The sequence below is a fragment of the Lates calcarifer genome, linkage group LG6 (genome assembly GCF_001640805.2).
Source record: "Lates calcarifer isolate ASB-BC8 linkage group LG6, TLL_Latcal_v3, whole genome shotgun sequence".
Lineage (NCBI taxonomy): Eukaryota > Metazoa > Chordata > Actinopteri > Centropomidae > Lates > Lates calcarifer.
Window position 1 is genome coordinate 6596462 of NC_066838.1, and position 27715 is coordinate 6624176.

At 40.4% G+C, this 27715-nt stretch overlaps 3 protein-coding genes across 6 annotated transcripts; 2 read left to right on the top strand and 1 right to left on the bottom strand.

The window, feature by feature from the left end:
- The first annotated feature begins 1050 nt into the window (after positions 1-1050).
- LOC108882609 (succinate dehydrogenase [ubiquinone] iron-sulfur subunit, mitochondrial) lies at positions 1051-4559 on the top strand. The gene is made up of 8 exons (XM_018675196.2): positions 1051-1212; positions 2340-2473; positions 2582-2667; positions 2769-2905; positions 3070-3186; positions 3423-3524; positions 3715-3837; positions 3959-4559. The coding sequence occupies exons 1-8, from the start codon at positions 1147-1149 to the stop codon at positions 4037-4039; spliced, it is 846 nt and encodes a 281-aa protein (XP_018530712.1). The 5' UTR covers positions 1051-1146; the 3' UTR covers positions 4040-4559.
- A 1692-nt stretch (positions 4560-6251) lies between these two features.
- Positions 6252-22773, top strand: atp13a2 (ATPase cation transporting 13A2). 3 transcript variants are annotated; one of them, XM_018675190.2, is made up of 29 exons: positions 6252-6374; positions 9612-9688; positions 10028-10195; positions 11281-11339; positions 11430-11496; positions 11585-11664; positions 11910-11987; positions 12073-12142; positions 12244-12378; positions 12474-12540; positions 13753-13884; positions 14127-14288; positions 14664-14774; positions 14991-15037; positions 15172-15360; positions 15444-15650; positions 16246-16356; positions 16722-16878; positions 17087-17198; positions 17306-17430; positions 17550-17728; positions 18048-18140; positions 18303-18382; positions 18704-18856; positions 18988-19084; positions 19604-19827; positions 20011-20162; positions 20314-20486; positions 21270-22773. In XM_018675190.2, exons 1-29 carry the CDS (start codon positions 6362-6364, stop codon positions 21435-21437), a joined length of 3486 nt encoding a protein of 1161 aa, XP_018530706.1. In that variant the 5' UTR covers positions 6252-6361; the 3' UTR covers positions 21438-22773. The 3 variants fall into 3 exon arrangements, with proteins under 3 accessions (XP_018530706.1, XP_050927026.1, XP_018530708.1); XM_051071069.1 differs by lacking the exon at positions 6252-6374 and adding an exon at positions 8500-8906; XM_018675192.2 differs by lacking the exon at positions 6252-6374 and adding an exon at positions 8979-9002.
- On the bottom strand, positions 21732-27291 carry szrd1 (SUZ RNA binding domain containing 1). 2 transcript variants are annotated; one of them, XM_018675194.2, is made up of 4 exons: positions 27129-27291; positions 25701-25750; positions 24647-24916; positions 21732-23885 (listed from the first exon to the last, which is right to left on the bottom strand). In XM_018675194.2, exons 1-4 carry the CDS (start codon positions 27174-27176, stop codon positions 23774-23776), a joined length of 480 nt encoding a protein of 159 aa, XP_018530710.1. In that variant the 5' UTR covers positions 27177-27291; the 3' UTR covers positions 21732-23773. The 2 variants fall into 2 exon arrangements, with proteins under 2 accessions (XP_018530710.1, XP_018530711.1); XM_018675195.2 differs by having other exon boundaries at positions 27098-27224.
- Between the last annotated feature and the right edge of the window lie 424 nt (positions 27292-27715).

The window sequence follows — 27715 nt, forward strand, 5'->3', positions numbered from 1 at the left end:
ATTTAATGGGAAAAAACAAAACATATTTGGCCCTGTAGTCTGCTTACACCAATATCACAGACGGCAGGTACTGCTTATTTCTAATCTGATGAGTCAGTAGTAAATGTTCAGATTTATTGGCCATGAGGACAAAGATAATTAAATCAGTTCAAATCTACATGAGAAGTTTTTCCCTCGACCTTCAATCCATTTACCATCAGAACAGCTTAGTGTGTACATCGTCTGTGATTTCATGCATATTGAATAAGCACAGACTGTGATCATCACATGACCGTGGTACATATAGTGCATTAAAAAACACATAATAAAACCACACAGAGTGGGTCTTTATTGAGGTACCAGGAAGGTGTCTATGAAAAACGACTGTTTATATTTTCTAAAACTGAACTTCAGTGACATAGCATGGTTTATATGACAAATAAAAATGGATGGCTCAAGGACATATTGAGTAACAATGTGTGCTGAGAGTAACACAAAATCTAAAGTACTTCATGGGGATTGCCTAAAAAATTACATGCTGAGTCAGAGAAGAAATTAGTAAAACAAAACAAAACAAAACAAAACAAAACAAAACAAAACAAAACAAACAAGAAAATCTGAATAAATTTGGTAAAGTTGGAAAAATATCTTTTGAAAACTCAGTGTAAGTTCAGTCTTATCAGATAAAAACACATGTTGTGGTCATTACCCAGTTAAAACTGACTTACACATAACACCAGCATGACACTGTATGTTTTCAGATATTCCTGTGTATGTAACTGACCGTCGTTCATGGCAATGAGAGTTGTGAAACAGGCTCATACACATGGTGCCTTCAGGTGCTATCGGATAAATATGTTTTCCTTGTATCGAGTATACATTTTCGACCCAGTTAAAGGTAAATGTGATTTATATGATAACATATTAATGTTTGAGGCTCATTTTGTTATCACTGCACTGCGGCTGCAGAACAATATGTATTTGTGCGCCGGTTTTTGTGGTGAAATCCGGATGAAAGAGCTGAGAGGGAGCACGTGAAGGTAACATCCATGACGTACATAGAGGGCGGGACTCCGGCTTTCATACAAGGTAGTTGAGACAACAGCAGCCGGTGTCCTGTCCTGTCCTGAAGTGTTGTCCCCAGCACTATTATATCCAGTTAGAAAGATGTCGGTGGTCTGTGTCACCCTGAGCCGAAATGTTTTGGCGATCAGGAACTCTGGCATGATGGTGGTAAGTACAGGAATATGTTCTTTAGTATTAGACTTAGAGGTATTTAGTAGCAGACGTGCCTTAGAGACCACGCTGAGAAATTTGTTAACAACTGTGTGTTTTTGTAGTTGTATTGACAATGAAGCTACAGTGTTTCACCCCAAAAGAGTGTGTAACACCAGCTTTGTTATAATGACCTGTAGTAACACCCTACTCGCAGGCTGTGTGTGGAAATGTGACAGAACATTAAAGAAATTTATTCTAGTACTTCCTGCTTCATAAGTGTGAATGAATGTAGTGGAAATTTTCATTTTCAATACACTATAATACATCTTTATAGCAACCCTATCCGACTGTGAATGAGCTTAGCTGTTGTGCAACTCCTCCCTCCGATTAAAGGATTGATTTATCAAGTCTGAAAGCTTTTCAGCAGTTAGGATACCTAAGTATATGTTTACTTCTTACAACTTTACAAAAATATTTATGTTATTGTGCTGTAGCTCATCTTTGATTGTCCTTAAAGAGTCAGTTAGGTAATCAAAGGCTGCATAGTGATGTAACACTGTTACGACAGTTCATCCAAGCTGCCACCAGGGGGAGACTCTGTACCTTCTTATACAAAGGAATAACACATTGATACAAGATACAGTGAAAAACACTGATTAATAACAACTGTGTGTCTCAAAGATTCTAATTATATGTTTAATATTTTCAATATTCACGATATTCATTCATATGCATGCTCATTCATGATATGATCTTTAAAAGCTTTTATCAGAATTATTTTTGTGTGTTTTGATCTACTACTCCTTTTCTTGTGTAGTATTATGTTGTCACTTCATTCTGAATTATTTTACACTGGTGCAATACAAGTAAAGTGCCATGTGTGTATGAGTTGATGTAACAGTATCCTCTGGTGTTACAGGATAGGTGCCTCATTTTAGCCTAGGTTGACGTAACCAGCAGCGAGGTCAAGTTATGACGTGTTGTTTTGTACAGAACTCTTTATTGTGCTCTTATCTGACAGACTGTGCTTTAGTGCAAGAGATAAAAGAGGAATTTAAAATGTAAAGAACAAACCAACCAAAAAGAGAAATCATTACAAATGAACGAATATGTGCTGCCTCTCTTTGTTATCTGTGATGCAGATGGTGCGGTACGCTCAGACTGCAGCTGCTCCGGCTCCTGAACCCAAAATCAAGAAGTTCCAGATTTACCGCTGGGACCCTGATAGCGCCGGAGACAAACCACGAATGCAGACATATGAAATTGATCTAAACAGGTAAGTCATGACCAAGTCCAGCATTGGAACATTGCTGAGCTGTACTGTAGTTTTTACTGTATTATTATACACGTTGTAACCTATTTACATATTCCTCTTCATATATAGCTGTGGTCCAATGGTTCTGGATGCACTCATTAAGATTAAGAATGAGATCGACCCCACGCTCACATTCAGACGCTCCTGTCGTGAAGGTAAGACACAAAGAACAACTGGATTCAACTTGCACATAATAATGGAAACATGAACCTTTGTGGCAGATTTCATTGACCCACTGACTGCTGTGTTTCTTCAGGTATCTGCGGCTCATGTGCCATGAACATCAACGGAGGCAACACACTGGCATGCCTCAACAAAATCGACACAAACATAAACAAACCAACAAAAATCTACCCACTTCCACACATGTATGTGGTCAAAGATCTGGTGCCTGTAAGTACTGCGAGTGTAGAAAAGACTGTTTCATTCAAGGGCAATATTTGAACATGATGAAAACTGATGTGTGTAAAAATAGCATGAATTAAAGAAGGAATAAGTAAATTATATGTAGTGCATTTATTGGTTGTTTGACTTCTTCCTCATATCGTTTCCATCAGGATATGAGCAACTTCTATGCACAGTACAAATCCATCGAGCCCTACCTGAAAAAGAAGGATGAAGCTCAAGAAGGGAAGGAGCAGTATTTCCAGTCGGTGGAGGACAGGCAAAAGCTGGTAAATAAACTTCTTACTGTAAGAAATACAAGCACGTTACACAAATCATATAACACATCTCTTGGCAGCCATATTGCAGGTTGTCATATTATGGCAGTAGCAGCTAACAGATGAGCTGACCTGTCGTGCATTAACATGTGTTGTATGTTACACTCATACTCGTATCGTCAGCATTTTTCTTTGCCGTAAAAAGCCGCAGAGACTGTCAGATTAAGTTGTTGTCTTTAACCCAACAGGACGGCCTGTACGAGTGCATCCTGTGTGCTTGCTGCAGCACCAGCTGTCCCAGCTACTGGTGGAATGGAGACAAATATCTGGGACCTGCTGTCCTGATGCAGGTGGGTAAAGACAATTTGGAAACATCTGTTTTAAAGAGATGTATGATCCAGGAATTGAAATTTAAAATGCATTAATAAGAATGAAATACCGTTTTAGGACATCCTACATTCAGGTTTATCTAGTCTCACCTGTGCTTAGACTTGGTGTGTTAATATTATTATTATTATGAACACTGTTATTGTCCCACAGGCGTATCGGTGGATGATTGACTCCCGTGATGAGTTCACTGAGGAACGTCTGTCTAAACTTCAGGACCCCTTCTCTCTCTACCGCTGCCACACAATCATGAACTGCACTAAGACTTGTCCCAAGGTATTTAAACTCACTCACACACACACACACACACACACACACACACACACACACACACAGAGTCTGACAGAGTTAATAGAGTTTTAGTGTCTCACAGTCTGTGTGACACGCTGCTCCACAGGGACTCAACCCAGGAAAGGCGATCGCAGAGATCAAGAAAATGATGGCGACTTACAAAGAGAAGAAAGCAGCAGCTTCATGAACATGTGAAAATCCAGCTCATCCACAGATCCGCAAAGAACATACCTCAAACTAAGAAAAGGGGAAGAGAAGAAACAAACCAGGAAGTGTTGCCTGCATCAGCACCTTTTATGTTTTTCATGAGTGTAGCGTGTGTGTGAGTGTGACTGTGTAAGGGAGCAGACGACAGGAGGAAAAGGTGATGGAAAGAACTCTTGGACAGAATATTTTGAGTGATGCAACATGTTGGACCACATCTCTGCTATTTGTGTGCATAGTGATAAAACTTGGCTCTGTTGTAATTACTCATGAACTCTGTATTCAGACTGTAAATATTTTAATATTTGTTAATTAAAGATGTGCTGAGCTCATTATGGAAGTCAAATATATGTCCTTGGAGGAGGGAAGAACACTGTATCCTTTTGTTGATTGTCTTTGCAGCTTATATCACAATTTAAAAAATGCTGAAGGATCTAGGGACACATTGTACAACGTATTTGCCAAAATGGCTCCCCATGAAAATAAATAGCTCACTACAACAAGTTACTCTCATGTCATGATATCTTGCTTGTCATAATGATATTCAATCTCCTGAGATTATAAATTAGATTTCTTGTTATCACAACACTATACTGCAAATATTTTGCATCTTAACTAGATAATTCTGAATATTGTTAGGATAAGATAAGATAATCCTTTATTAGTCCCACAATGGGGAAATTTACATTGTTGCAGCAGCATAAGTGATTGAAAAGATAGAAAAAGACATAAATACAAATAAAAGACAAGATAGAAAACAAAATAATGCTATAAAAATATACACATAAGAGCAGTATAAACATGACAATGTAATAAAAAGTACTAACAGAAGAGCAATGTACACAGGACTTTATACATAGAGACAGAAAATGAACTAAATACAGATATTGCACATTTTGAAATGGAATTGCATGATAGCTGCTGATAGCAGCTGTTTTATGACAATAAATGTGCATATGTTGTTATAAGGAGGACAAGATCCAGTCAAAGCCTAACAGAAGATGAAGCTTGTGACTTGTTGGAGCAGAAAAAACACAGGAGCCACAACATGGACAATACTAGAACCCTGACACTGAAGCAGCTAAATGGAATTCAGCCATCAATGAGTTCATTATTTACGTGTGCCCTTTGTACTGTGGCATGAAAAGATGTCTGTTGTGTGAAAGTCCTTTTCTCTACCTGATACTGAACTGAACTTTTTGTTTATCAACTATAAACTGTGTTTATCTTTGCACAGCACAGGTGGGATTAATAGCATTAATGATGGCTGCGTTCCATTTAGATGAGCTAGTCTTAAGGTTGTGATATAGTGCCAGCTCACTCAGTGACATGACATGGGACTCTTGATGAAGCCATCTTTAATATTATTTATATCTGTCCTTTTGTGAGTCAAAATGTCAGCCATTAGAACAGTCTAATGGGACGGATCACTATTTGTATTTGTATTACAGCTAAGTTTTTAATCTGTCTCTGAGATTTACTGAGCACTGGGTCATTTCTAGAACCTTGGTGTTTAGTATTTTACAATGCAACAAGATGTGAACAAAGAGGCAGATGTCCTTTATTTGCATTTTATAATGAGGAAAAACCTGGGCACCACAGCCAGGCCATGAACATGCATTAGTAATATGAATTATATGGCAGGCAGCCGTGTATAAGTGGGGGCTCCACAGTTACCAGATTAATATAACAGTTCATATAAATAATGTTTGTCTTAAAAAAAAAAAAAAAAAAGCCAGTGCAATGCTGGTGGAATATTAACACCAGCCAAAGGGATTTTTCCCCAAACTGAAACCCCAAAGTTGTTGCTGTAAATGGCTTTCAATAAAGTTATAAAGTATTAGTAATAGGTTTAGTGACATTAACTGAAACTTATTTGCACTATACAAAAGATGCTTCAGAAATAGAAATAGATATCTGTTAATTTTCACAGTCCTAATGAAAATTTGAGAATTAAACGTAAAAGAGAAATTAATTAAATAAATTCAATAGAAAATGTTGTTCTCTGAGGATTTTATATTCTTTATCAGATCTAAATGCATTTGTAAAATATCTTTATAAAGAGAAAATGAACCTCTATATGGAGGATGTGAACATCTCTTCGCCAGCATTACGGTTCCTCAGTAAACACTCTACCCATTACCCTGCTCGTCTCTATACATGGGCAACGCTGTGCCTATTTTTGGACAACGCGACTTGCCGTAGGAAGGTGTAGTTTGTAGCTCAATGTTTGAAAACCCAGTCTCTGAGGAGACAGCTTGTCATTTTGATAAGGAAATGTGGATACTGTCGTCGTGACCAGAGGATGGACAGACGTGGTAAGAGTGTTTGAACATTACTGACGAGCCGTTTCCTCCTGAGAGTTGACGGTGACGTTAAAGCCACAGATGTGTTTGTGCTAACCGTTAGCTAAAGGCAGCCCGGGGCGACAGCCTGCTGGACACTGAGCTGATAAATGTTGAGTGAATTGCAGGCTTCATACTGACAGCTGCGAGTAATACTAAATGTCCCAGTTCCTCTTTCTGTGGCAAAACAAACTCTGCAGTAGCAATGTAGTGTTGGGAAAAGGTCAGTTAACTTAAATACCCAATTAATTTATCATTATCAGACAACCATTTAGCGAAATAACTTAATTTGATCAGTCTTTAATAAGGGTACAGGTTCTCTTACGGCTGCCCTATCCTTGTGTCTTTTAAAATCAGAATTATTTATATAAGTGTATAAATACTGAGACCTCATTATTGCCCCACTACTACTAACACATGTGCTAAGTAACTACTGCTGCTATTACTGTTGCTGTTCCTAAAGCGGTCTCAGTCAGAGGCTGAGAGATAAATTGTCCTTATTATCTTACTGCAGATATGTCAGCAGTGGCTGGTCATACATAGGCTGATAAGTAACAGGGAAATGCAGTACACAAATGAAAAACATTTTTAGGCAGTTCCATTACATAGTTTGTCTGCAAAGACACTTGTTTCATTTGTATCAAAATGTTTAGGTGAGGTATGTGAATGAATTGGTTACCTGGAACCAGCTGGAATTCAGTACCACTTCAGACATTAAGAAAACACTGCCTGCTTTTTGGAGTGGCTTATTGTCAAACAGACGTGTCCTTGAGCCACATTTTTAAACCCCATTTTTTAAACCTGCAGCAGTTAAGTGCTCCACAGTGTTCAGAAATACACTAAAATGCTCTGTACAGCTGAAGGAACTACACAGTCTTCTGATAATTCCCTTTAGGTTTTACACAGTCATGTGACCCATCATTTATATAGAAATACTGATTAGAGCAGCTTTAAATTCTCAAATATCTAAATATTGGCCTAAAAAAATCCAGTAGCAGTCAGGCTACAGTCAGTATGTTACTGCTGCCATTCAGTCTCGCAGTGCTTCTCTTATTTCTAGTTGCAAATGACAGAAATGACAAGTGTAACAAAGTCACACAGACTATGATTTAATGTTTTACTAGTCATCCACCAAACAGTTGTGTGTGAACAGACTTGGCCTTGGCACAGCTTGTAGATGAAGCTGGTGCTCTTTTGAGGTTGGGTTTTTTTTCTTGCATGCTCAGCACAGATGAGTGTCTTTTGTCTGTCCACCCATCTGAATACTCATTTCCCTTTTTTTGACATAGCAGAAAGTTTGCTGCTTGTGGGAGTTTGGTCGAAGATGAAACTGAAAGTCTGTCTTAGGTTTGATCAAAGTTCATTGAACAGAGCAGGATTAATGAAGTCATATTTTAGAAATATGATGCTCACTTCTTCTTTGAACAGAGTTATTGATTGATGTCTGGCACAAAGGTAACTTAAAGGGACATAATGATGACTTTCAGATGCCTTGAATTCATTTGGGTGTTGAAACAGTCTATTTAGGTGAGGTATGTGAATTGGTTACCTGAAACTGGCTTGAATTCAATACAGACCTCAGACTGCTTGCTTTTTGGGGCAGCTTATTGTCAAACAGACACACCCTTAAAGAGGCTGACACACAGCAAACCATACTGAATGACTTTAAGATCAAAACCAACGGGGTGTGACTGTAGACTTTATACTTTTAATCAACTTTTGGTAAGGATTGGCATTGGTAGAACAAGGCCTGCATGTGATTTGGCGAAACAACTCGGCCTCAATAAACTTTCACATGATCCCAGCACAGTCATGTGCATAATGACAGAACAGATGACTCAGGGTTTTTTTGTTTGTTTGTTTGTTTGTTTGTTTCTTGTGTAAATTGTTCATGTCCATACTGTATAAGTAGGTTAAGAACCAAAAGAATAACAAATACAATCTCTTATCATGAGGAAAATATGACCTTAATATTCAACTAATTGTTTAAATATTGTTTGTTTGGTGTTTTGATAAGGCCGTGTTTGAGCCAAGAGACAATAAAACTATCAGATACTCATTGGTGATGATGATCTTACCTTCCTTTATCTAACTATAATGAGATGGCTGACTTTCTCTGGGAGAAATGTCAGTAACACAGATTCACTATCACCTTAGTTTCTGTGTATCCTGCAGCTTCCGTTTCTTAGCTCCCGTCAATATGGCAACAGTTGTGTCACAGATTTTAAGGGATCCAGTGTCCTCTTCTTTCCGGATTTCTTCGTTGCTAGAAAAATGATTCTTGGTTTATTCGTCGTCAGAGTTTGGCTCGTGTCCCAGATTTGCTTCAGGAGCCTGTTTTTCCAGTACGGTAGTCCGGTCCACACGCACGAGACACTGCGCACAGGTGAAAGAGAAAAAAGGAGCTGCAGCAGCTGAACTGCAGGGTGGTCCACATTGACCCTCTGTACCATTATCATTTATCATTTCGGAATATATTTATTGACTTTCGGTCTCGAATTGACGGTAAGCTCAGTTTCGTGTTTCAGTTTGAATGAAGTTGGCTTTGAGTCGACATTTTCCAGGTTCGTGGAAGCGGAAGTGACCGGAACCGGACTTAAGGTGTTTCTTATCTCCTAGGTGGTTGTATACTGTTAATATATGTCATTTACTGTGCTTTAAAGCAAACGTACTGTACTTTATGGGGCGTTTTACTTCCCTCACTAGCCATCAAAAGTTAATGTTTCTATTGGAGCTCAAAGTGTCATATTCAGGTGTGTTTAGCGATAGTAGCTTGCTACAGGTGACTCATGAATCACCATTATGTCATATATGTTCCTAAACTCTAACTGTGTTTGTTTTTGTCCTCCTCCCTCACTCTGGGGCTTTTTGCAGTGGCATTACTAAACTGTATTTCAAGTAGATAAATGAAGAAACTGAACAGCCATAACCATAGTTTTTACCACACTGACCCAGACTAAATGTAGCTCTGTAAAGTTTAATGGTTGTCTGATAACACACAGGATGGTCATGAAGTATTAGCTCACCTCAGCCCAGTTTGGACCAACACTGTAATCCTTCTTGCACGAGATGTGATGTAAACCATGCCTCCCTAAAAGATTACTGCAGTTTGGGTTTTGTTTAAGTTGACTTTAAGGGCATGTGTTGTGCTGCTCAGATCATGTAAATATTGTAACACACGAACTGTCCTCACCTAAACCTGTTCTGTAGGTAGTGTGGTGGAGCCGCAGAGTGGACTCCCCTCACCCAGTCCACGAGACCGCCTGCTCAGTCCTGACTCACACATGGTAGGAACCACTGCAGTGTTTCTGTTAAACCGACATAAGTTTTTGTAAATGATGTTTATTTTAGCAACAAAGAATTAGAAGAAATACAGAACATACAAGTACAGAATCATGGCTGACAGATGGTGTGTTTGCTCCTGGCACTGGTCACCTGTGGTTGTTTAATTTGGAGAGGTGGATATAACTCTGTTATATTTACAGACACAGATGAACCAATGCATTTGAACAGTTTCTCATTTCATCCAGGTATTACTGTTGAAAGCAAAGCTGCTGTCACAGTCAACCAGCTGTATGGAAATTAACCTGTGTTTGAATCTGAATGGACTGTCTTTGTCCCACCAGGATGCACAGGGATATAAGTGGGTACGCTGGCGGGTGTGGTTGTGTCGTCTGGCTGCTGTGCTGACCTTGGGTCTCCTCCTGCTTGTGTTTCACTGGCGCCCACGGCTTGGTGTCCTCGCCCGCTGCTGCTCCTGCCCTCTGGCTCTCGCAGACGTTCTTCTAATAAGAGTGAGAAAATAAAATAGTTCCTACTGCTCCTACATTATGCTCTTTAAGAGAAATACAGCACTGCATTTAGGCTCATACTGGCTGAAACTGGCCTGGTCATAAAGTGTTAGATTAAGCCACCATTGCTGTTTCTCAGTGAGGTCTGTATATTAATTTAATGTTCAGTTATGGGTGAATATTATCTTCATTTGAAGTGCTGCTCTAACCCTGAAAGAAGTTAATGAGATTTAGTTTTTATTGAATAGAATATATCTTTATTGTCATTGCACATTCACACTGTACAAAAAATGGATGCTTATACAAATATGTAATTGTATAACTATAAATAAATATATATATATAAAATGTCTAATAATGTCTATATATATATAATGTCTAAAACTATAAACATATACGTGCATACAAGACATTTCACACTTTTTCATTAAATGGTCCCTTAAAAAGAAGCAGCATTTAGTGCAGTTATGGCTCCTGGATAAAAGCTGTTTTTCAGTCTATTTGTTCGTGTCTTCATTGACCTAAACCGTGTGGGGGGCAGCAGTTCAAACAGAGAGTATCCAGGATGGGGTGGATCCTTTAAAATGTCATATATATGAGGCAGCATGAACTGTAAAGCTTTTCCAGGGAGGAGAGAGGGCATCTGATGATCTTCTGGGTGGTGACAACCCTCTGGAGCGCTTTCCTCTCCACACACTGATGCAGTATGTCAGTATGCTCTCTATGGAGCAGCTGTAGAAGGACACAGTGTTTCTGAGTGAGACGATTCTTCCTGAGGATCCTCAGGAAGTTAAGTCTCTGCTGTGCCTTCTTTATTACATGTACTTACCGGGTTGTGCCATATCTGCAAACAGCCACCTCCAAAGCTGGTGTGGATGAACTAAGTCTATTTAGACCTTTATTTTATACTTTGCTTTATATTTGTTTGCTCTCATTATGACACCCAGCTTAAATGTTAGTGCCAGATGGAAAGGGGACACTGTCTGTGTGTTATCCCCTGATACACTGCATTAGATGCTTCCTGTCTTTGTTGGTCAGTACTTGTTTTCCAGCACTCACAGATTTATTTATATTATCCTCACCTACAGGACATTTCTGGCCAGCAGCATGTGGTGGAGGTCCTCACAGAGGAGATGGAGGATGGCAGGTCAGCTGCATGTCTCTATCCCCTGACAGCATCATCTGTAGCCTTTAATCACTACACACATATCTGACAAGGTTTGTTTTTTCCTTTCAGTCTGGACGTGTTGGGAGAGCTGGAGAACGCTGAGTGGAGAGATACAGTTCAGCTGTACAAGGAGGAGGTGAGAAAGAAGGGAACGGTTGTGTTGAGGTTTTTATTTCAGAATAATGTGCTGCGTGACCTTGACAGTGACCTCTATTATGTTACAGAAAACGCTGCTGCGCTTCTACCTGTTTGAAGGACTGCGCTACGTCTGGCTGGACAGGAAGGGAGCTTTCTGCCGTGTTAGGTACTGAAAGAGGAAAACCAGAAGCCTACAGGATTTCACTGAGTACTGAGCAGCCAGGTTCATCCTGTATATCTGGACAGAAACTGCTTTTAAGCAATACTGATTTCTCCTGATACTTAGTCTGAAGAAAATCCAAAATACTATAAAACATGGACTTTTGAAATATGTTGAAATAGTTTTGTTTATTACATGAATATGTCTTTATCATCTCTTTAACTCTTTGTTTGTTCCATCTTTGTCTGTAGTGTCCTCAATGAGGACTGGACCTGCAAGGACCTGTATGGCTTCCAAAAAGGCCTTAGTCACCTGGAGCAGAGCTTGAGGTAGGAGAGGATCCATCACTGAGGTATGCTGGTTGTTTAATCTCAGAGGGCAACACTGAGTAATTCATGACATGAATTCTTTCAGGAGACGCATTTATGGGCCCAACCTTATTTACGTGCCTGTGAAGTCTTACATGAAACTGCTGTTTGAGGAGGTGAGATGGAAATCATGGTCTGTTATTCTGCTTCAGATTGATTTTTTTATGATGCTTTGGTTGGAAGTAATATATTATTCTCTCTCTCTCTGCTTCTTTAGGTCCTCAACCCATTCTATGTGTTCCAGGTCTTCAGCATCACACTGTGGATGTGTGATAACTATTATTTGTACGCCATCTGTATTTTACTTATCTCCATGTTGTCCATCGGGATCTCTCTTTATGAGACTCGCAAGGTGAGTTTGCAGTGGGATACTTAATTATAATTATTATATGTTTAACTCTGGATAATACTAATAGTATGTGAACCATATCTGATTTTACTCCACAGCAAAGCATCACTCTTCACAACATGGCCCGATTGGTCACAAATGTTACAATACGCAGAAAATCAGGAGGTGAGTTTTTGCAAATGGTCTGTGTGGATTTTTAGGGTCATGTTGTTCACTTTGCATCGAGAGTTCAACTGTAATGTGCCTCATCTGAAGGCAGAACAGTAGCAGAAAGAGTTTTAGCCTGTAAGAGCAGCGTGACCTGACACTAATAACACACTGATTTCCTTGCTGAAGAGGTTCACAACCATAATAGTGTGTAATGATAAATAACCATAACACAAAGGATCCAGAAACAGATGGTTCTGAGTTGTTGACTGACACTCTACCCAGGTGTCATTCGAGATGGTGGACAATAATAGCTGGCATGTGTTCTCCATAAGTTGGTGCATCTCTTGAACCACAAAGGTTTCAGTTCCGTTTTCTCAGGATTTAAAATAAAAAATAGTCAAAGGTTGAAGTCGACCTTCAGGTAGTCCGATTTATCTCTGGTATTCTACGCTTAGTTGCCAGTTTATAGCATTAGTTTATCATCATGGGCCAGTAGTTGTGTCAGAGGTCATTGTTCAACTTTCTTAACCCTCCCATTGCCCTTCATATTCCGTATACTTTTTTCTTCTTACTATTATTCAAAAACAAAAGATAACCACTGAATCACAGAATCACAAATGTCAAGCACAACAACAAATTCTACTACCTTGACAAAATTTGCTTTATATTGTCTGCATAGGGAAATTTGTTTCCTTTTGTGCACTTTGGCAACACTGAGTCTAAACTTGTTTTTTGATTAAAAAAACTCCACAGAGCAACTTTGCACTGTGTGACAGTTTCTCTCTCAAGGCAAAACCCAACAGAGTTATTTTTGTGTTCTGCCCGACCACTGAGCTTCATCATTTAGCAGCTGTGAAAAAAACTGTGAGAAAAACATTACACACAATGTTCAATGTGGAGAAACATTCAATACTAGTGCATTTAGAGAAGAACAAGGGAGGACAAATTGCAGTCGTGAGGGCAAAGAATTGTCAGAAAAGATTTTGTTTGGTAGGTTGCAGGAAAAGTGATTTGTTTGCTTTGAGGAGAATTTACTTTAAAAAAGTACTTTAAAATTTGTTGCTTTTGTGCCTGAAGTTGAATGCTTAACCCTCTTGTTAATGTGAGCTAGGAAATAAGTGAGCCAGTAATTTTGTTTTAAGTAAAGCCAGCTGCTTCTCTAGTCATTCTGCGTTAAACACGGAAGTCTGTACAAAGACATTCATTCCTGTTTGTGTGTTTTCTCAGTGGAAGAGTGTGTGAGTTCAGAGGAGCTGGTCCCTGGCGACTGTCTGATCATCCCTCAGGAGGGTCTGCTGCTGCCCTGTGACGCTGCCCTGCTGGCTGGGGAGTGTCTGGTCAACGAGAGCATGCTCACAGGTGATCACCAGACCTCAACACCACCACCAGACTGAACATAACTGGAGCAATTTGTCGTGTTTTATAACTTCAGCTCTAAGATTACTGGCTCCTCTCTGTGGTGATAAAATGCTATGACCACTAGATCTATGGAAACTTTGCCACTGTTGACCACTAAAAGCAAAAAATCATGCAGTAAATGTGACCAATAAAAAGGTCTGTTTATCAGTATATTAACCTGTTCTCCTTATTCCTGTGTGCAGGTGAAAGTGTCCCAGTGCTGAAAACCCCACTGCCGGCAGGTGAGGGCAAGTACAGCTCAGAGACTGAGCGTAGACACACTCTCTTCTGTGGTACCCAGCTCATTCAGGCCAAAGGGGGAGGACCAGGAGGTGGTGGTGCTGTTGCTGTGGTCACAAGCACTGGTGAGTAGAGAAACTGGTGGCCTCAGGCCATAACATTTTAATAAAATGTCAGTTAACAGTTAAATCAGATATTATTTAGTGGCTATTGTGCACATAAAAGGTGCTCTGTGGAGTTTCTGACCACTGGTAACTGTATGGAGCAGTGTTGTTATGAGTGGGCCCAACAATTCAGGTTTTAAAATGCAAAAAAAAAAAAACAGATTTGCAAATGATTAATGAGGAAGGAAATGTATCAACAAGTTTGTTAGACTTCCACGATACAGGTGTTTTATAACACTAAATATAAAGAGAAACTTATTTACAAGGAAACTCCACTTTAAGTGCTCTCATTTGTTCACCAAGTCAAACCAGTTTTACGGCTTATCTTATCCTCAGGGTTTTTCACAGCCAAAGGAAACCTGGTCAGCTCCATTTTGTATCCTCAGCCAATCAACTTCCGCTTCTACAAAGATGCCATCAAGTTCCTGTTCATCCTGGGTTGTGTTGGTAAGAGCAGCACCCTGTCTTAATATTATCTGCAATTAAATAGAGTAGAATAGGCTTTATTGTCATTGTACAGTAGGGTACTACGAAATTGTGGGTGCTCCACGCAGCACCCAGCATCTGATGTGTAAGTATTATGTATTCAAGCCTTTTGACCTGTAATTAAACAGTTATTTAACATTGATAAAGTTTTTCCAATATTGTCCTCATCTGTTTCAGCTTTTATTGGCACCATTTACAGCTTCGTGGTCCTCTACAGGTCCAATGTAAGTACCAGCTACAATGTTATGTAAAGACAAAGCATTTTCAGGACTGTCTTTATTTGACAGTAAATTATTATTTATTTTCTTAAACAATAAATAAAGTGATCTCGCTGACTTTTGACTGCATGTGTGTGCAGGCTACTTGGGTGGAGTTGGTAATCAGAAGCCTGGATATTGTGACCATAGCAGTGCCTCCTGCTCTGCCTGCTGCTATCACCACCGGCACCATCTACGCCCAGAGCAGGCTGAAGAAGCAGGGCATTTTCTGCATCAGTCCACCACGCATCAACGTCTGTGGCAAGGTCTCACTCTTCTGCTTTGACAAGGTGAGGGGGGAATCCATTAACCCCAGTTCATGACATATGTGGGAAAACATTACCGTTCATCAGAGTACTTTTGTTTTCACCAGACAGGAACTCTGACAGAGGAGGGTCTGGATGTGTGGGGAGTGATGGAGGGGGGACCCGTTGGTTTCTCAGAGCTGGTCCCAAAGCCCAGACTCTTGCCCCCAGGGCCCATGCTGTCAGGGCTGGCCTGCTGTCATACTGTGATGCTGCTGCAAGGTCAACCCCTTGGAGACCCTCTGGAGCTCAAGATGGTTGAGTCCACTGGTTGGGTATGATAGTTTAAAGCTTATTTTATTTACTTCAGGCTTACTTGACTTTTGGTACTGATACTACTGTAAAAGAATACGTTTTAATACCGTACTACCTTTGTCATTGAACAAAAGAAGCCAGTTTTCCTCAAATGTTAAATCTTGTCTAAACACATGAAACCACTCAACAACGTTTCCTAAATATAAAAGTTGTTACATTTTGATTTAATAAAGAATAAGTGGACATGAATCTAATCTGACATTTGACGTCAAAATGGACAATTTATTTGAAATATTTTATTGGTCTTTTGTATGCAGTCTCTCATATTCTTAAGAGTGATGCAGCAGTATGCAAAAAATGTAAAACATGACTTCCATTTGGGTCATGATCACCTATCAATCTGAACACATATTACAGATTTTGTATTTAGAGCAGCAGGTGTTTTCCTCTGAAACATAATAATGGTTTAAGGTTTCCATTCGTTCACAGCTGTGGGACAGTGCAAGAACCACTTCTTGTTTTTCTCCCACTCATACTCTAACATTTCATCTTACAGTGAGTTTCCACTATGACTTTAATGTTAGTCAGTAGTTTCTTATCATATCTGATTTCCAGACCCATCAGGAGCCAGAGGGAGATGGGGCAGTGCTGGATGCTGAGTTTGGAGGCCACAAAGTTTTGGCTGTTATGAGACCTCCTGTCCAGCAGCGCCAAGGTCAAGGAACTGTGAGTGTCCCTGGCCTCAGTCCCAATATAGACTGATCAATAAGGTTTACACGTTATTAAAACAACCCCTAACTACTGTAAGACTTTTGAACTAGTATTGATCTTTTCATATCTTCAACCTTAGTGTTATATTTTGACAACCGGACTAACATCAAGATATTTCCCAGCCTCCTGTGATTCACAGCAACAGTTTTCGTCATCGTAGAAGTGGGCTCATCAGCTGTCTGTCTGTCTGTCTGTCTGTCTCCGTTTACTGTTTCCCTGCTATGTTCCCTACTAACTTTTATGGATGATAAAAAGTCAGTATCTGTCTGGAGTTTTCAGTTATGCATGATTCTTATACTTCTCTTTCATTTTCACGACAGTCTGTGAGTGAGGCGGTGGCCATTGTTCAGAGGTTTCCCTTCTCCTCGGCCTTGCAGAGGATGAGCGTGGTCACGGTGGCCCGTGGGGGTCACTCTGCTCTCGCTTTCATGAAAGGATCTCCTGAGATGGTGGCGAGCCTCTGCCGAGCAGAAACAGGTCAGAACCTCAGCATTCATAATAACTAAAGCTTTAAACTAGGCTTCACTAAAATCTGTTTTTAATGGTCAAGTTTAACATAGTCCTGTAAAGTTTAAATATATAACTGCACAACAGCATTTTTAGTGATCTGGAATAAAAATATTTCTTTTACACACACTGATGTGATCAGTTATTGTCAATGACAAGTGGAAATTTCTGTTTACAGTGCCTTCACAGTTCTCCAGCAAGCTGCGTAGTTTCTCCAGTGAGGGCCTCAGGGTTCTTGCATTTGCCTGTAAACCCTTAGATAAGAACACTGACTTCAGGACCATTGAACGGTGAGAACCCAGTCTGCATCTCTGGCTTCTTCATAGAGTCTTTTGATTATTTTTTAAGCTACAAAATTTAGCTCTGTGTATTAATCTAGCTGTGTGTCTGTCCACAGAGGGGAAGTAGAGAAAGACATGCAGTTCCTGGGCTTACTGATGTTGAAGAACTTGGTGAAGCCAGAGAGTGCAGAGGTTATTAACATCCTGAGACTGGCATGCCTTCGCACCGTCATGGTCACTGGTGAGAGATATTTTCTGTTTGGATTCACCACAGCAGACTAACACTGTGCTGTTATGCTTTTTTTTTTTTTAATTATATGTTCAGTCATGTCAAATCTTGTTTTCACTTTCTTCACACAGGCGACAACATTTTAACAGCAGTTAATGTGGCCAAAAGCTGCGGGATGGTGGGGTCTGATGAGAAGGTGATATTCGTCACTGCCACCCCCCACACTGCCCGGTCCATGCCCACACTGAGGTTCAGCCTGGAGGATGGAGCCACATCATCTGGCCAAAACTCCACAGAGGTCATCACTTGGGTTGGTCCTGCTCAGACACAACACTACAGTGCCCTGGTCCTCAGACTGTGAGCTGTCAACATGTTTAGACACCAGAGAGGAAGAGAATCAGGGTTCTGTTGTGTGAGGATTTTCTTGGCACGAACAGTGATGTGGTTTAATCAGAAACCAAACCTCATTTCCAGTCAGGTCTTACTCACATGGACACATTGATACATGAAAATTTTGACTAATTGGTTGTATCATTCCTAATAAGTACTTATCACGTACTTTTACATTTTTATACTGTGAGGATGACTTTTGGTTGCTGTTATTGATGTTTCCCACCGTCTCCTCTCAGGGCCTGTACCAGGGTGGTTTTGGCTATCATTTGGCTATTAATGGCAAGTCCTTCGCTGCCCTTTGTGACCACTTTCCTGAGTATCTGCCAAAGGTAATGTAAGCTGTGTGTTCCTAGCAGCAATATTCTGACGGTAGAGCATGCTGATGCAGCAATAACAAATGTATTCAAACTCAGAGCAGTGACTGGAACAATGATGAAATTACATCATAATTTTGTTCAAACAGAGGTTTCCTTGATATGTTGTCATTTCAGATTTTGATGCGAACCACAGTATTTGCACGCATGACTCCTGACCAGAAAACCCAGCTGGTGAAGGAGCTGCAGAAACTGAAGTGAGTTCAAACACTAAGGAGAAGAATGGAAACACACAGGAATAACAGAGAGGCAGGAAAACACAGAAAGAATTTACTGTGTACAAACTGATACACAGTCCACATAAAATGTTGCACAAGAAAATAATCAGGTCAAGGGTATGTATTACAACAAGTGTAGTATTTGTCATTTATAATATACAGTGACCTCAGAAATTTTTCAGACCACTTCAGTTTTTGTACATTTAATTGTGTTGTTCACTGTAGGTCACAGCTGGTCACTGACTGGCCACTACCTGACCTTTTAAGTGACATTGCAATGTCCCTCTTTTGTTACTACAGCTACCGGGTGGGCATGTGTGGAGACGGGGCCAATGACTGTGGGGCCCTGAGAGCTGCTGATGTTGGGGTTTCCCTCTCTGAAGCAGAGGCTTCGGTTGCTTCACCTTTCACTTCCAAGACTGAAAACATCAGCTGTGTGCCGCTGCTTATCAGGTGAGGAAGTGGGAGGGGTAAAAGTGTTGAAGTTATGGATGACGTCTTTGAAAACCAAACTAGTAATGTTTGTTGTTGTGGTATCTGCAGCAGAAGAAACAGTAACAGAGTTTTCTTCTGTGTCTCTGCAGAGAGGGCCGATGTTCCCTGGTCACCTCCTTCGGTCTCTTCAGATACATGGCCCTGTACAGCCTCATTCAGTTTTGCTCTGTCCTCATCCTTTACACAGTGAGTAACAGTGTCAAGACCATGTTTCTCTGTTCAGTCACCAGTGGATCAGCCTCAGTATATTGATGCCAGTCATTTATATTTCTGTCCAGTCAACTTTTAGGCCAGATGCTATTGATATAGAAGAAATTATTTGAACTCAACTAATTATGTAAAGTTTTATTTCATGTCATTTTTTTCAGTATTTTATTATTTCAAAAAAACCTTTTTATTTATAGAAAAAAGACTTTTCATAGTGACTCCTTTTATTGGTATAATGTCACTTTTAATGACAGTGGTGTTGTCATCCCCCCTCCCACCTTTCTGCTAATCACTTGCACTACTACCAGAATTAGCCAGTTAGCTCCTGTTAGCTACACACGTACTTACCTAATGAACTAGCTTGGTCGGCTCATGAGCCAAGATAATTACTCAGCATCAGAGTGAAGGGTCTGTGTCGGTACTGTTAGCTAGGTAGTGTGTCTTTCTTTGTGCAGCATCTTTACAATCATCACCTGACTTCTTGATGTGTATGACCAGGTGAAGACGGGCGTGGCTGACATGCAGTTCCTGTTCTGTGACATTGCTCTGGTGACTGTGCTGGCCATCGTGATGGGAAGAGGAGGTCCCAGTGATCAGCTGCATCCCTGCAGACCCCCAGCCAGTCTGCTGTCCCTGCCCGTCCTGGGAAGCCTTTTCATCCACACCTCCATGATCATCCTGGGCCAGGTGGCTGCGCTCCTCATCACCACCTCACAGGACTGGTCAGTAGAAAAGAGACAGCAGCACAGAGCTTTTATTTCCCATCACAATATCCTACAGAAACATTTTATAATGACTTTTTATTCACTAAACAAAATCCTCTGTCTCTGATTTAAGACCAAAATCCCATTTACACTTAAGGGGCTTTAATAAAGTGTAAAACTTGATCTCCTGTTTTATTTTAGGTATATTCCACTTAATTCAACTGTGCTTGGAACGGCCAATCTGCCCAACATGGAGGACACCAGCGTGTTTGCCCTGTCAGGTTTCCAGTACATCATCATGGCTGTGGTGGTCACTAAGGGCTACCCCCACAAGAAACCTCTCTACTACAATGGTAGGTCATCACTAATGAAAGGGATGGGTGATGCATTCACACTCTGCTGATAAATGGGTCAGCTATATTAAATGTAATATTAAAAGAGTGAAACTTTATGATTTATGATGAGCTCATCAGTGATTTTCTTTCTTTCATCTTGTATCTCCAGTGATTTTCCTCAGTCTGCTGCTCCTCCTGTTTTCTGTGATGACCTGGCTGGTCTTGTATCCGGGGCCTCTCGTCGGCCAATTATTTCAACTGTATGACATCTCTGATATGAACTACAAGATGTTACTCGTAGCTTTGGCTGCTCTCAACTTCCTCATTTGTTTTCTTGTAGAGGTGAGTGTGGATATGAAACTTTAATAATGTTGTAATATAATCACATTTACATGAAAAATAGCTGCCTCAGTCAAGGCCAAAGAGATTGGAGTTCCATGTCTGTCTTTGGATATAAGTGATGCTGTGATTCTCCATGGTATCTCACAATTAGAAACACTCATTATTTTTACATAATATTTCTACTCAAGCCTGCTAATACCTTGTTTATATACAGTGTACAGGTGTATGTTACATCCCTCAACAGTTTGAATTAACAATGACCTTCAACTATAATCACTCAGCTGTATTGGAGCTCATGCTGTTGTTAAATGGAGCTGCGTGTTACACTCACTTCAGGTGATAAGCATCATCTGTGACATCAGGATATTAGTATCACTGCAGTGTTTATGAAGCACCTGTTTAGCTGCCAGCTAACTACCAGCATCCAATCACATTTATACCAGTACAGTTGTCGTCCTCTGTTGATTTCCTCATGCCAACATACCTCCTGACACTCCTCCACCTCCTTTTTCTGGGCCAGAGGAATGGCACAGATCCAGTGTTTTTGGCCTGGTATTGTTGGTTCACTGTCTGTGACACACGAGTAGAGCATCATTAATGTTATTAATAACACTTTGCTTTGCTTTGCTTTTCCTACTAAGACACTAAGTACAAATATCTGCTGTAAAAAAGGCCTGTTGTCCATTTCAGTCATTAATAGATAAACTCAGTGGACAATCTCTTCAGGAGTGGTATATACCCAGAAGCCCATGTTAACTGTCCAGTGTCTATTTATTTACCCAGGTGCTGATAGACTTGGGAATCCTGAACTGTCTTCGGTGTCTGCGTGGGAATCGTCCGTCCAAGAAACAGTATAAACTTCTGCATGCCCTTCTGTCTGACTCACCATCATGGCCGCCCCTAAATCAAACCCTGTCCCCCACAGATCACACAGTCATCTGTTTGTCCTAGCGTCTGTCTTCCTCTCTGTTGGACATTTCAGTCACCTGAGCCAAACAATGCTGTGGAGGTCTGAGCTGCATCCACAGCTCAACCAACAATGCAAAGTAATGTTTACTTGTATTAATAAAAAATATTTTTATGTAAACAATGGTGTGTATTCATATTCTCTATCAACTTATGGTGTGATTATTAGTCCATTCCACAGATGGGTTTACAGGTTTTGGCCAAATACAGGGTCATGTTATCAGTTTCTATTCTCAACTACTACAACTAAATAACTGAGCACACATCACAATGTGAAGATGACATTTTTTTGGCAAATCATTTTATTAAATCAGTATTTACAGGCAGTTTGTGTTCTCACTCAGAGCTCAGCTAAACCCGTCTGTCTCCTGCTCTGCCGCTAGAGTTCCTGAACTAAAATCTCTTCACCAGTATTGTGAGTTCTCCCTCAGATATATTCACCTGCTTCAACTACAGTAAAATCAACAACCAGGAAGTAAAGATGTGATACAGGAGGCACAAGCTGAATTCAACCATTATTAGAACTTTTCTACTGATGATGTGCACCACTGAATATGGCTTTGTTGAGATCTTTTCTCTGTTTGAAACAAACAAAAGGTGGAAAAACTAATCACATCTTTTGGGCACGATGGGACAGCCAGGCAAGGCTGCTACCTCTCTGGTTCACACCCAGCTGTGTCTACAAGTTCCATTTCTCAGTTACTGAACAAGGGAGTGGTGTTACAGTTTCATACTGTGACAAAGATGCAAACAGATAAGACCAAGAAAAAAAGAAAGAAAAAAAAAACTCATTCATTCATCTTGGGACGTGGACATCATTTGAGTTACATTTCATTGCACACTCTGCATAGCACTGTTTCTAACAAAGTGCCAACCCAAGCTTAAATACGGACATTTGCTGTTTGAGCGATCAAACCTGCTGGAAAAATACAATCTTTGTTCATTTCATTCATTCAGTCTCGTTCGCTTGCACCTGAGTTTCTACATACTGTACGTCAGTGAAGGACACGATGAAACAAGCACACCGCTGACAGGGTGGAGATGCAACAAGCGGCTTGTAAAGTACAGCAGTAAATTCACCCCCCCCACCCCCATCTGAACCACGAGTTGCTGCCAACAACACCCTCAAATAATGACATCTGGATTACCTGATACATTTACAGGTTGATTTTAAAATGGGCTTTTGGTTCATTTCGATTAAAACACTGCTCTGACACTGCCGCCAACTCATACAAAAAGGCAGAAAAGCTACTTAAAAATGGACTGAAATCCACAATCTCCTCTTCATGTCTTTTTTTTTTTTTTTGCTTTTACTTTTAAATAGAAACAATGAAGTGACAGTCCAAGGAAGACAGCTGAAAAGCTTCATTAAAAACCAAAACTCGTAAACAGAACTTGTCAGATATACAACTTGACACACAATGACCCCATACCCTCAGTTTTAAAAAAACAAAAACAAATGGCAATTTACATATTAGGGGTGCACTGACAATGCTAACAGTTCAATACTCTGCTTTAGTGGTGAGTTCACTGTGGGAGACCTGACACCACAAACTGCTGTGTTTGTGTTTAAACTGTACGAAGAAACCAAATCCTGGAATTTGGAAATAATTTTAGCCCACAAGAAATTGGAAAAAAATGTAATGTTTTTATAAAACTGTAGATGTTGTAGGTTTGTTTTTTAAAATATCAAAATGAAATGCTGTTTTAATGAACATGTTCTTGGTGGTGTTTGTATCATGTGAAGTACTTTTATCTGTGCATCCCTAACATAGAGAATTAAAGACAAGTGAGAAAAACACAAGATAAAAATCTAGTCAGCCAACATCTGAAAAATTAAAAACATGAAAGGTGAGAAGTGATGTGTGGTATTATTGCTGGGGAGAAGCTGCTGCACAAGTACCAGCTCATCTCATTTTACTATGGCCCATCACATCTCCTCCTCTCTGTGAGAAAGTCTTTGCTTCTGCCTTGCAGGCATCCTGGAGCTGCTGGGGACTGAAAGAGGAGAGAGATGGAGGTGAGGGGCGTCTCTTAAAGGGATCATCACAGTGAGTCCAGAAGATGTCCATAATCACAGTGTCAAACAGACTGGACTGGGGAGAGAGAAGAGCATATTTGACTTCCTCCTGGAGTTCCTTGCTCCCTGTCAGTTCCACACGACTGCTGGTGGGACGAGTTGAGCAGCAGTGTGGCTGTTCTCCCAGCTCATCTGATAACATGGAACTGAGGGAAGGAAGTTTAAGAATACAGTGCTGTCTTTGCTCTCAGGAGGCCCTAGATCTCTCTCCTCTCGATGTCTGGGTGGCCCCAGGGCCCGCTTATCTGTGCTGTCGGAACCCATGGGTGCCGTCTGGACCGGCCGGCTGCCGGACAGTGTGATTGTTTGATCGGGTGTCCTCTGAAGGCAATGTAGAGTTATTGCGCCCTGGCCTGGCAGGAGGAGAGGAAACAGGAATAAATTAGAGACAGCAGGCTTTTCCACTGGACTACTGGACAGAAACCACTCACAACTCGTTTCCATTTGGCAACTTTCAGCAGCATTCTTGTTTTCAATGAAAGTCTTTCTTCTGAACTGTCCTAATTACAGGATGGTTTTTGGAAACTTAGATTCAAAATTGTATTTAAAGACAAGTTTTTAAAACCACAATTCCTTTATTTTTTTTATCTTCGTCTATTCTTTTGTGCCCATTCTGTTGCTTTTCTGAACACAACTGAAAAAACTTCCTCTTATTCGGTCAATTACCTTGAAGTGTAAACAAGAAACAGTCTTTCATGTTCTGCACAGATGCTTCAGAAATTGGTCTATGATTATTGTTTATCTCCACCTCCTGTCAATCAAAACCCAGCCGAGCCAAAAGACAGACAAAAACAATGCGTCTCTGCCAGCTGACGCCTACATCATGAAACCAAAAGTAACAGTAGCGAGAGGGGTCAACAAAACTGTCCCATTTTTTGGTGCCTACTTTGCCATAGTTATTGTTGTGACTGTTAGCCTGTGTTGCAATTTAAAGCTGTTTTGTTTTACTCTGTTACTGGAATCAAGGTGAAAAGAGAGATCCTTTTAGGATCTGCTCACAAAAAGTAACAGTCTTCAGCACAACATGGAAAACTATAATTACAAGTGCCCTTCAGCAAGGATTTATTCAGCTCTGAGTAAAACCTTTAAACAGTCAATATTTGTGGATGATTACCTGTCAGTGTTGGGCTTGTCCTGAGGCGTCTCCTCTGGGCAAGCGCTGCCCAGTATTCTCTTCCTGGCCTCTGCATACTCTGCCTCACGCTGAGCCAGAGACTTGACCTGTGGTGTAGGCCTGTTCTGATTCAAGGCTGATCCCAGCGACCCGTTACTAGCAGGCCGCTTCAAAATGCGAATCTGGGGTGGGGGTGCTGCTGGTAGAGAGTCGTCCTGTATCACCATGGTTGTCTTCAGCGGAGACTGTGAAGAATTGTTACTGGACTCCCTAAAAGCAGACCAACAGTCCACACAAAATTAATGACATGACAGACAGAAAGAGGCCATCACATTAAAGAGAGGGAGGTAGTGCCAAGAATAGATTAGATCATACATCCATGGCCAAAAACTGTCGACAGAAACCCCAGCACATTTACTGCTGATTCAGTTTTTCCTTGCTCATCATCAAAGATACATATATGATAAAATGTGTCTTAAGACAATTTCTGAATTGATAGGAAACGCTCTTCAATTCAGCTCGCTTAACAAAGGAAAAAATAATGAATTTTTGGGTGAAATAAATGGGAATATTCCAAAACCTCAGTGCACTCCTTTTCCAATACATAAAATCTTGTAGAAAACATTGCATAAAACCTCTTGGGATTATTTTTATGTAAAGTAACACAAAGACAGGGATAACTGTGGTGCTGAAAAGGGAGTTGGGAGCCCACTGTGAGTGCATAAATGTAACTGATGACACTGTGGGAGACACAGTTATTAATTGTGGATCAGTCACGACTGGAAAATTCCCAATCCCCCTAATAAAGTCAGCATGATATGGACCCAGTGGAGCCAGTCAGTGCATTACTAACTCTTGGGAAGTCACCTGTATGGTGTGAACTGTAGAGTGGCTAACAATAATACATAAAAAAAATCTTAGTCATGTTCAGGTGTGTACTTTTGAAGATGAAAAAGAAACAAACACAAATGTGTAGTTTTGAATCTACATTGAGGCGATCGTTTCAAAGTTTAACAAATTTGGGCCACATTTCTTCTACCTTTTAAAGCCTTACTTTTCTTTCTGGCTGATCCTTAGCTTCTCTTCTAACCGTTTTTCCATTTCCTGTGGGGGAGAAAAACAGTCCACACATGTATTCATGTAAACAAACAATATGGTCAGATTGATTATGGGTGGCAACAAAAGTGCGGCAGCTATTAAGCAAGCAGGAGAGTGGATGGAAAGCAGGATTCAGTTACAAGCTATTTTTATACATGTGTGGGACAACTGCCAAGTCATAACAGTGAAGAGTGCTCAGTTAGCTAACATTAGCCGGCTAATGCTGACAGCGTAAGCTCTTAATATAAGTTTAGCTATGGTTCCTTTTTTAATCGCGTTTTATACCGACTAACTACTGTCAGAGGTGTTAAAGTCTCTAACTTCAGTCTGACTAGTTGAAAACATTACGCCCAACTTCTTCTCAGAGCCACGTTCTTGACGTCATGAGATAACGACGGTCTGCCAAACTACCGTGACGACGGCTAATGTTGCATAAATGCTGGATAAATGTAAGATAAATGTTACCAAATTGCCAATTTAGCAACACAACTAGCTCGCCACCCGGCGACCAGTTGACAACATGGCCGAAAATGTTGTTCACAAATAACTTGGCCTTGTAACCTAACAGGAAACCACCAAGTTAGTTCGCTACGCTAACATTTAGCTAGCAAACCTTATAGCATGAATAGTTTAAGCCAGGCAACAATAAAAATGTTCTAAATCAAAACTAATTTGATAGTTGCCGTATGCTGTACCATACGCACGCTATCTTGCAAAGTTACTCATCTTCACTTTATGATACTAAAATATGGAGCTTGTAAACTGATTTACGGCGTTGCTAGTCGTCGTCCACGGGACGGTTCGGTTTGTCGGTCTTCAGGAAACAGTGTTCAAGTTGATATTTTCATACAAAAAGAGTTATTTGCGTTACAAAATTTAACACTGTGTCGATTTAATGTAAGAGAGAAAAGAGACACAATCGTCTTGTGTGAGGTTCCTACATTTTTCGGTAAGTAATTTAATATTTAATTGACAGATTTTCCACGTTAGCCATGTAATCTGTAGCTAGCTTAGCATTAGCTAACGTCAACTAGCATTTCAACTAGCTAGACCTTTAATTCAGTGGATATAGCTCGCGTCGTGTATATTTGTTACCTAACAATCATATTAACATTATTTCATGTGAAGTAAGTTAGAAATAACGATAATCACTTGGCTAGTTAGCTAAGTAAATGTTAAGCCAGTTTCGCTCGCTAGCTACTTGACGTTAGCTCGCCAAGTTTCTTAAAGCTAGCGTTAGCATTAGCCACATTGTTGGCCCGTGGGAGCCGTTAACATGGAACAACGTTACAGGATCTTCTAAAACCAACAATGTGAACATAAAGAAGCCGCCAAGAGGATAATCGCATTTACGTGGAGATATGCTGAGCCCTTTGTTATTTACCCCACTGTCAGCAGCTTCTTCCCAACTTTCGGCGACCTCCTCATCCATGTTTCATTTTGCTCAGACACGCTGTGGAGGTGGCCGTCCTCCTGGGCTGTTTCAGACCCGCCTCTCGGATGTCTGCGGCCCGTGACATCACACTGATGGATTCCCCCTCAGCCAGACTCCCCTCCACACAGCTGATCAGAAATGGCTAACCATGGCCCAGTTTAACGAAAAGAGAGGACATCAAAAAGTCTTACAACTGTAACCTTCAGGGGTGAACTATAACATAGCAGAACAGAAATTATGACATGACACACCTCCACTGTAGCATTTCTGCCCTGAGACCTTTTTAATTTGTCAATACAAATTACATTGCAAAGGCTTTGGTGTGATGGGTAACAGAAGGGCTAAATATTAAAATAAGTCATGACCCTCTGTGAACATGGTGGTGAGCAATGACTATTCTGCTACTATGACCCATCCTTTTAAACAGTACATTTCATTTAACATCCAGATGTGACAAATCCTACATTTTATCTACTGTAATATATATATATATATATATATGAAAGTGCAATCAGAATTTATTTCATCACTAAGCA

Excerpts from the sequence above, each read along its gene's own strand:
- LOC108882609 (XM_018675196.2), top strand. The coding sequence starts at position 1,147 with ATGTCGGTGGTCTGTGTCACCCTGAGCCGAAATGTTTTGGCGATCAGG. Across the intron at positions 3,187-3,422 it reads TGGAGGACAGGCAAAAGCTG|GACGGCCTGTACGAGTGCAT; the intron begins GTAAATAAACTT and ends TTAACCCAACAG. Across the intron at positions 3,525-3,714 it reads GACCTGCTGTCCTGATGCAG|GCGTATCGGTGGATGATTGA; the intron begins GTGGGTAAAGAC and ends ATTGTCCCACAG.
- atp13a2 (XM_018675190.2), top strand. Across the intron at positions 11,340-11,429 it reads GAGGAGATGGAGGATGGCAG|TCTGGACGTGTTGGGAGAGC; the intron begins GTCAGCTGCATG and ends TTTTCCTTTCAG. Across the intron at positions 20,487-21,269 it reads TCATTTGTTTTCTTGTAGAG|GTGCTGATAGACTTGGGAAT; the intron begins GTGAGTGTGGAT and ends TTATTTACCCAG.
- szrd1 (XM_018675194.2), bottom strand. The coding sequence starts at position 27,176 with ATGGATGAGGAGGTCGCCGAAAGTTGGGAAGAAGCTGCTGACAGTGGG. Across the intron at positions 25,751-27,128 it reads AAGAAGCTGCTGACAGTGGG|GAAATGGAAAAACGGTTAGA; the intron begins GTAAATAACAAA and ends TCTCCCCCACAG. Across the intron at positions 23,886-24,646 it reads GACAAGCCCAACACTGACAG|GCCAGGGCGCAATAACTCTA; the intron begins GTAATCATCCAC and ends TCCTCCTGCCAG.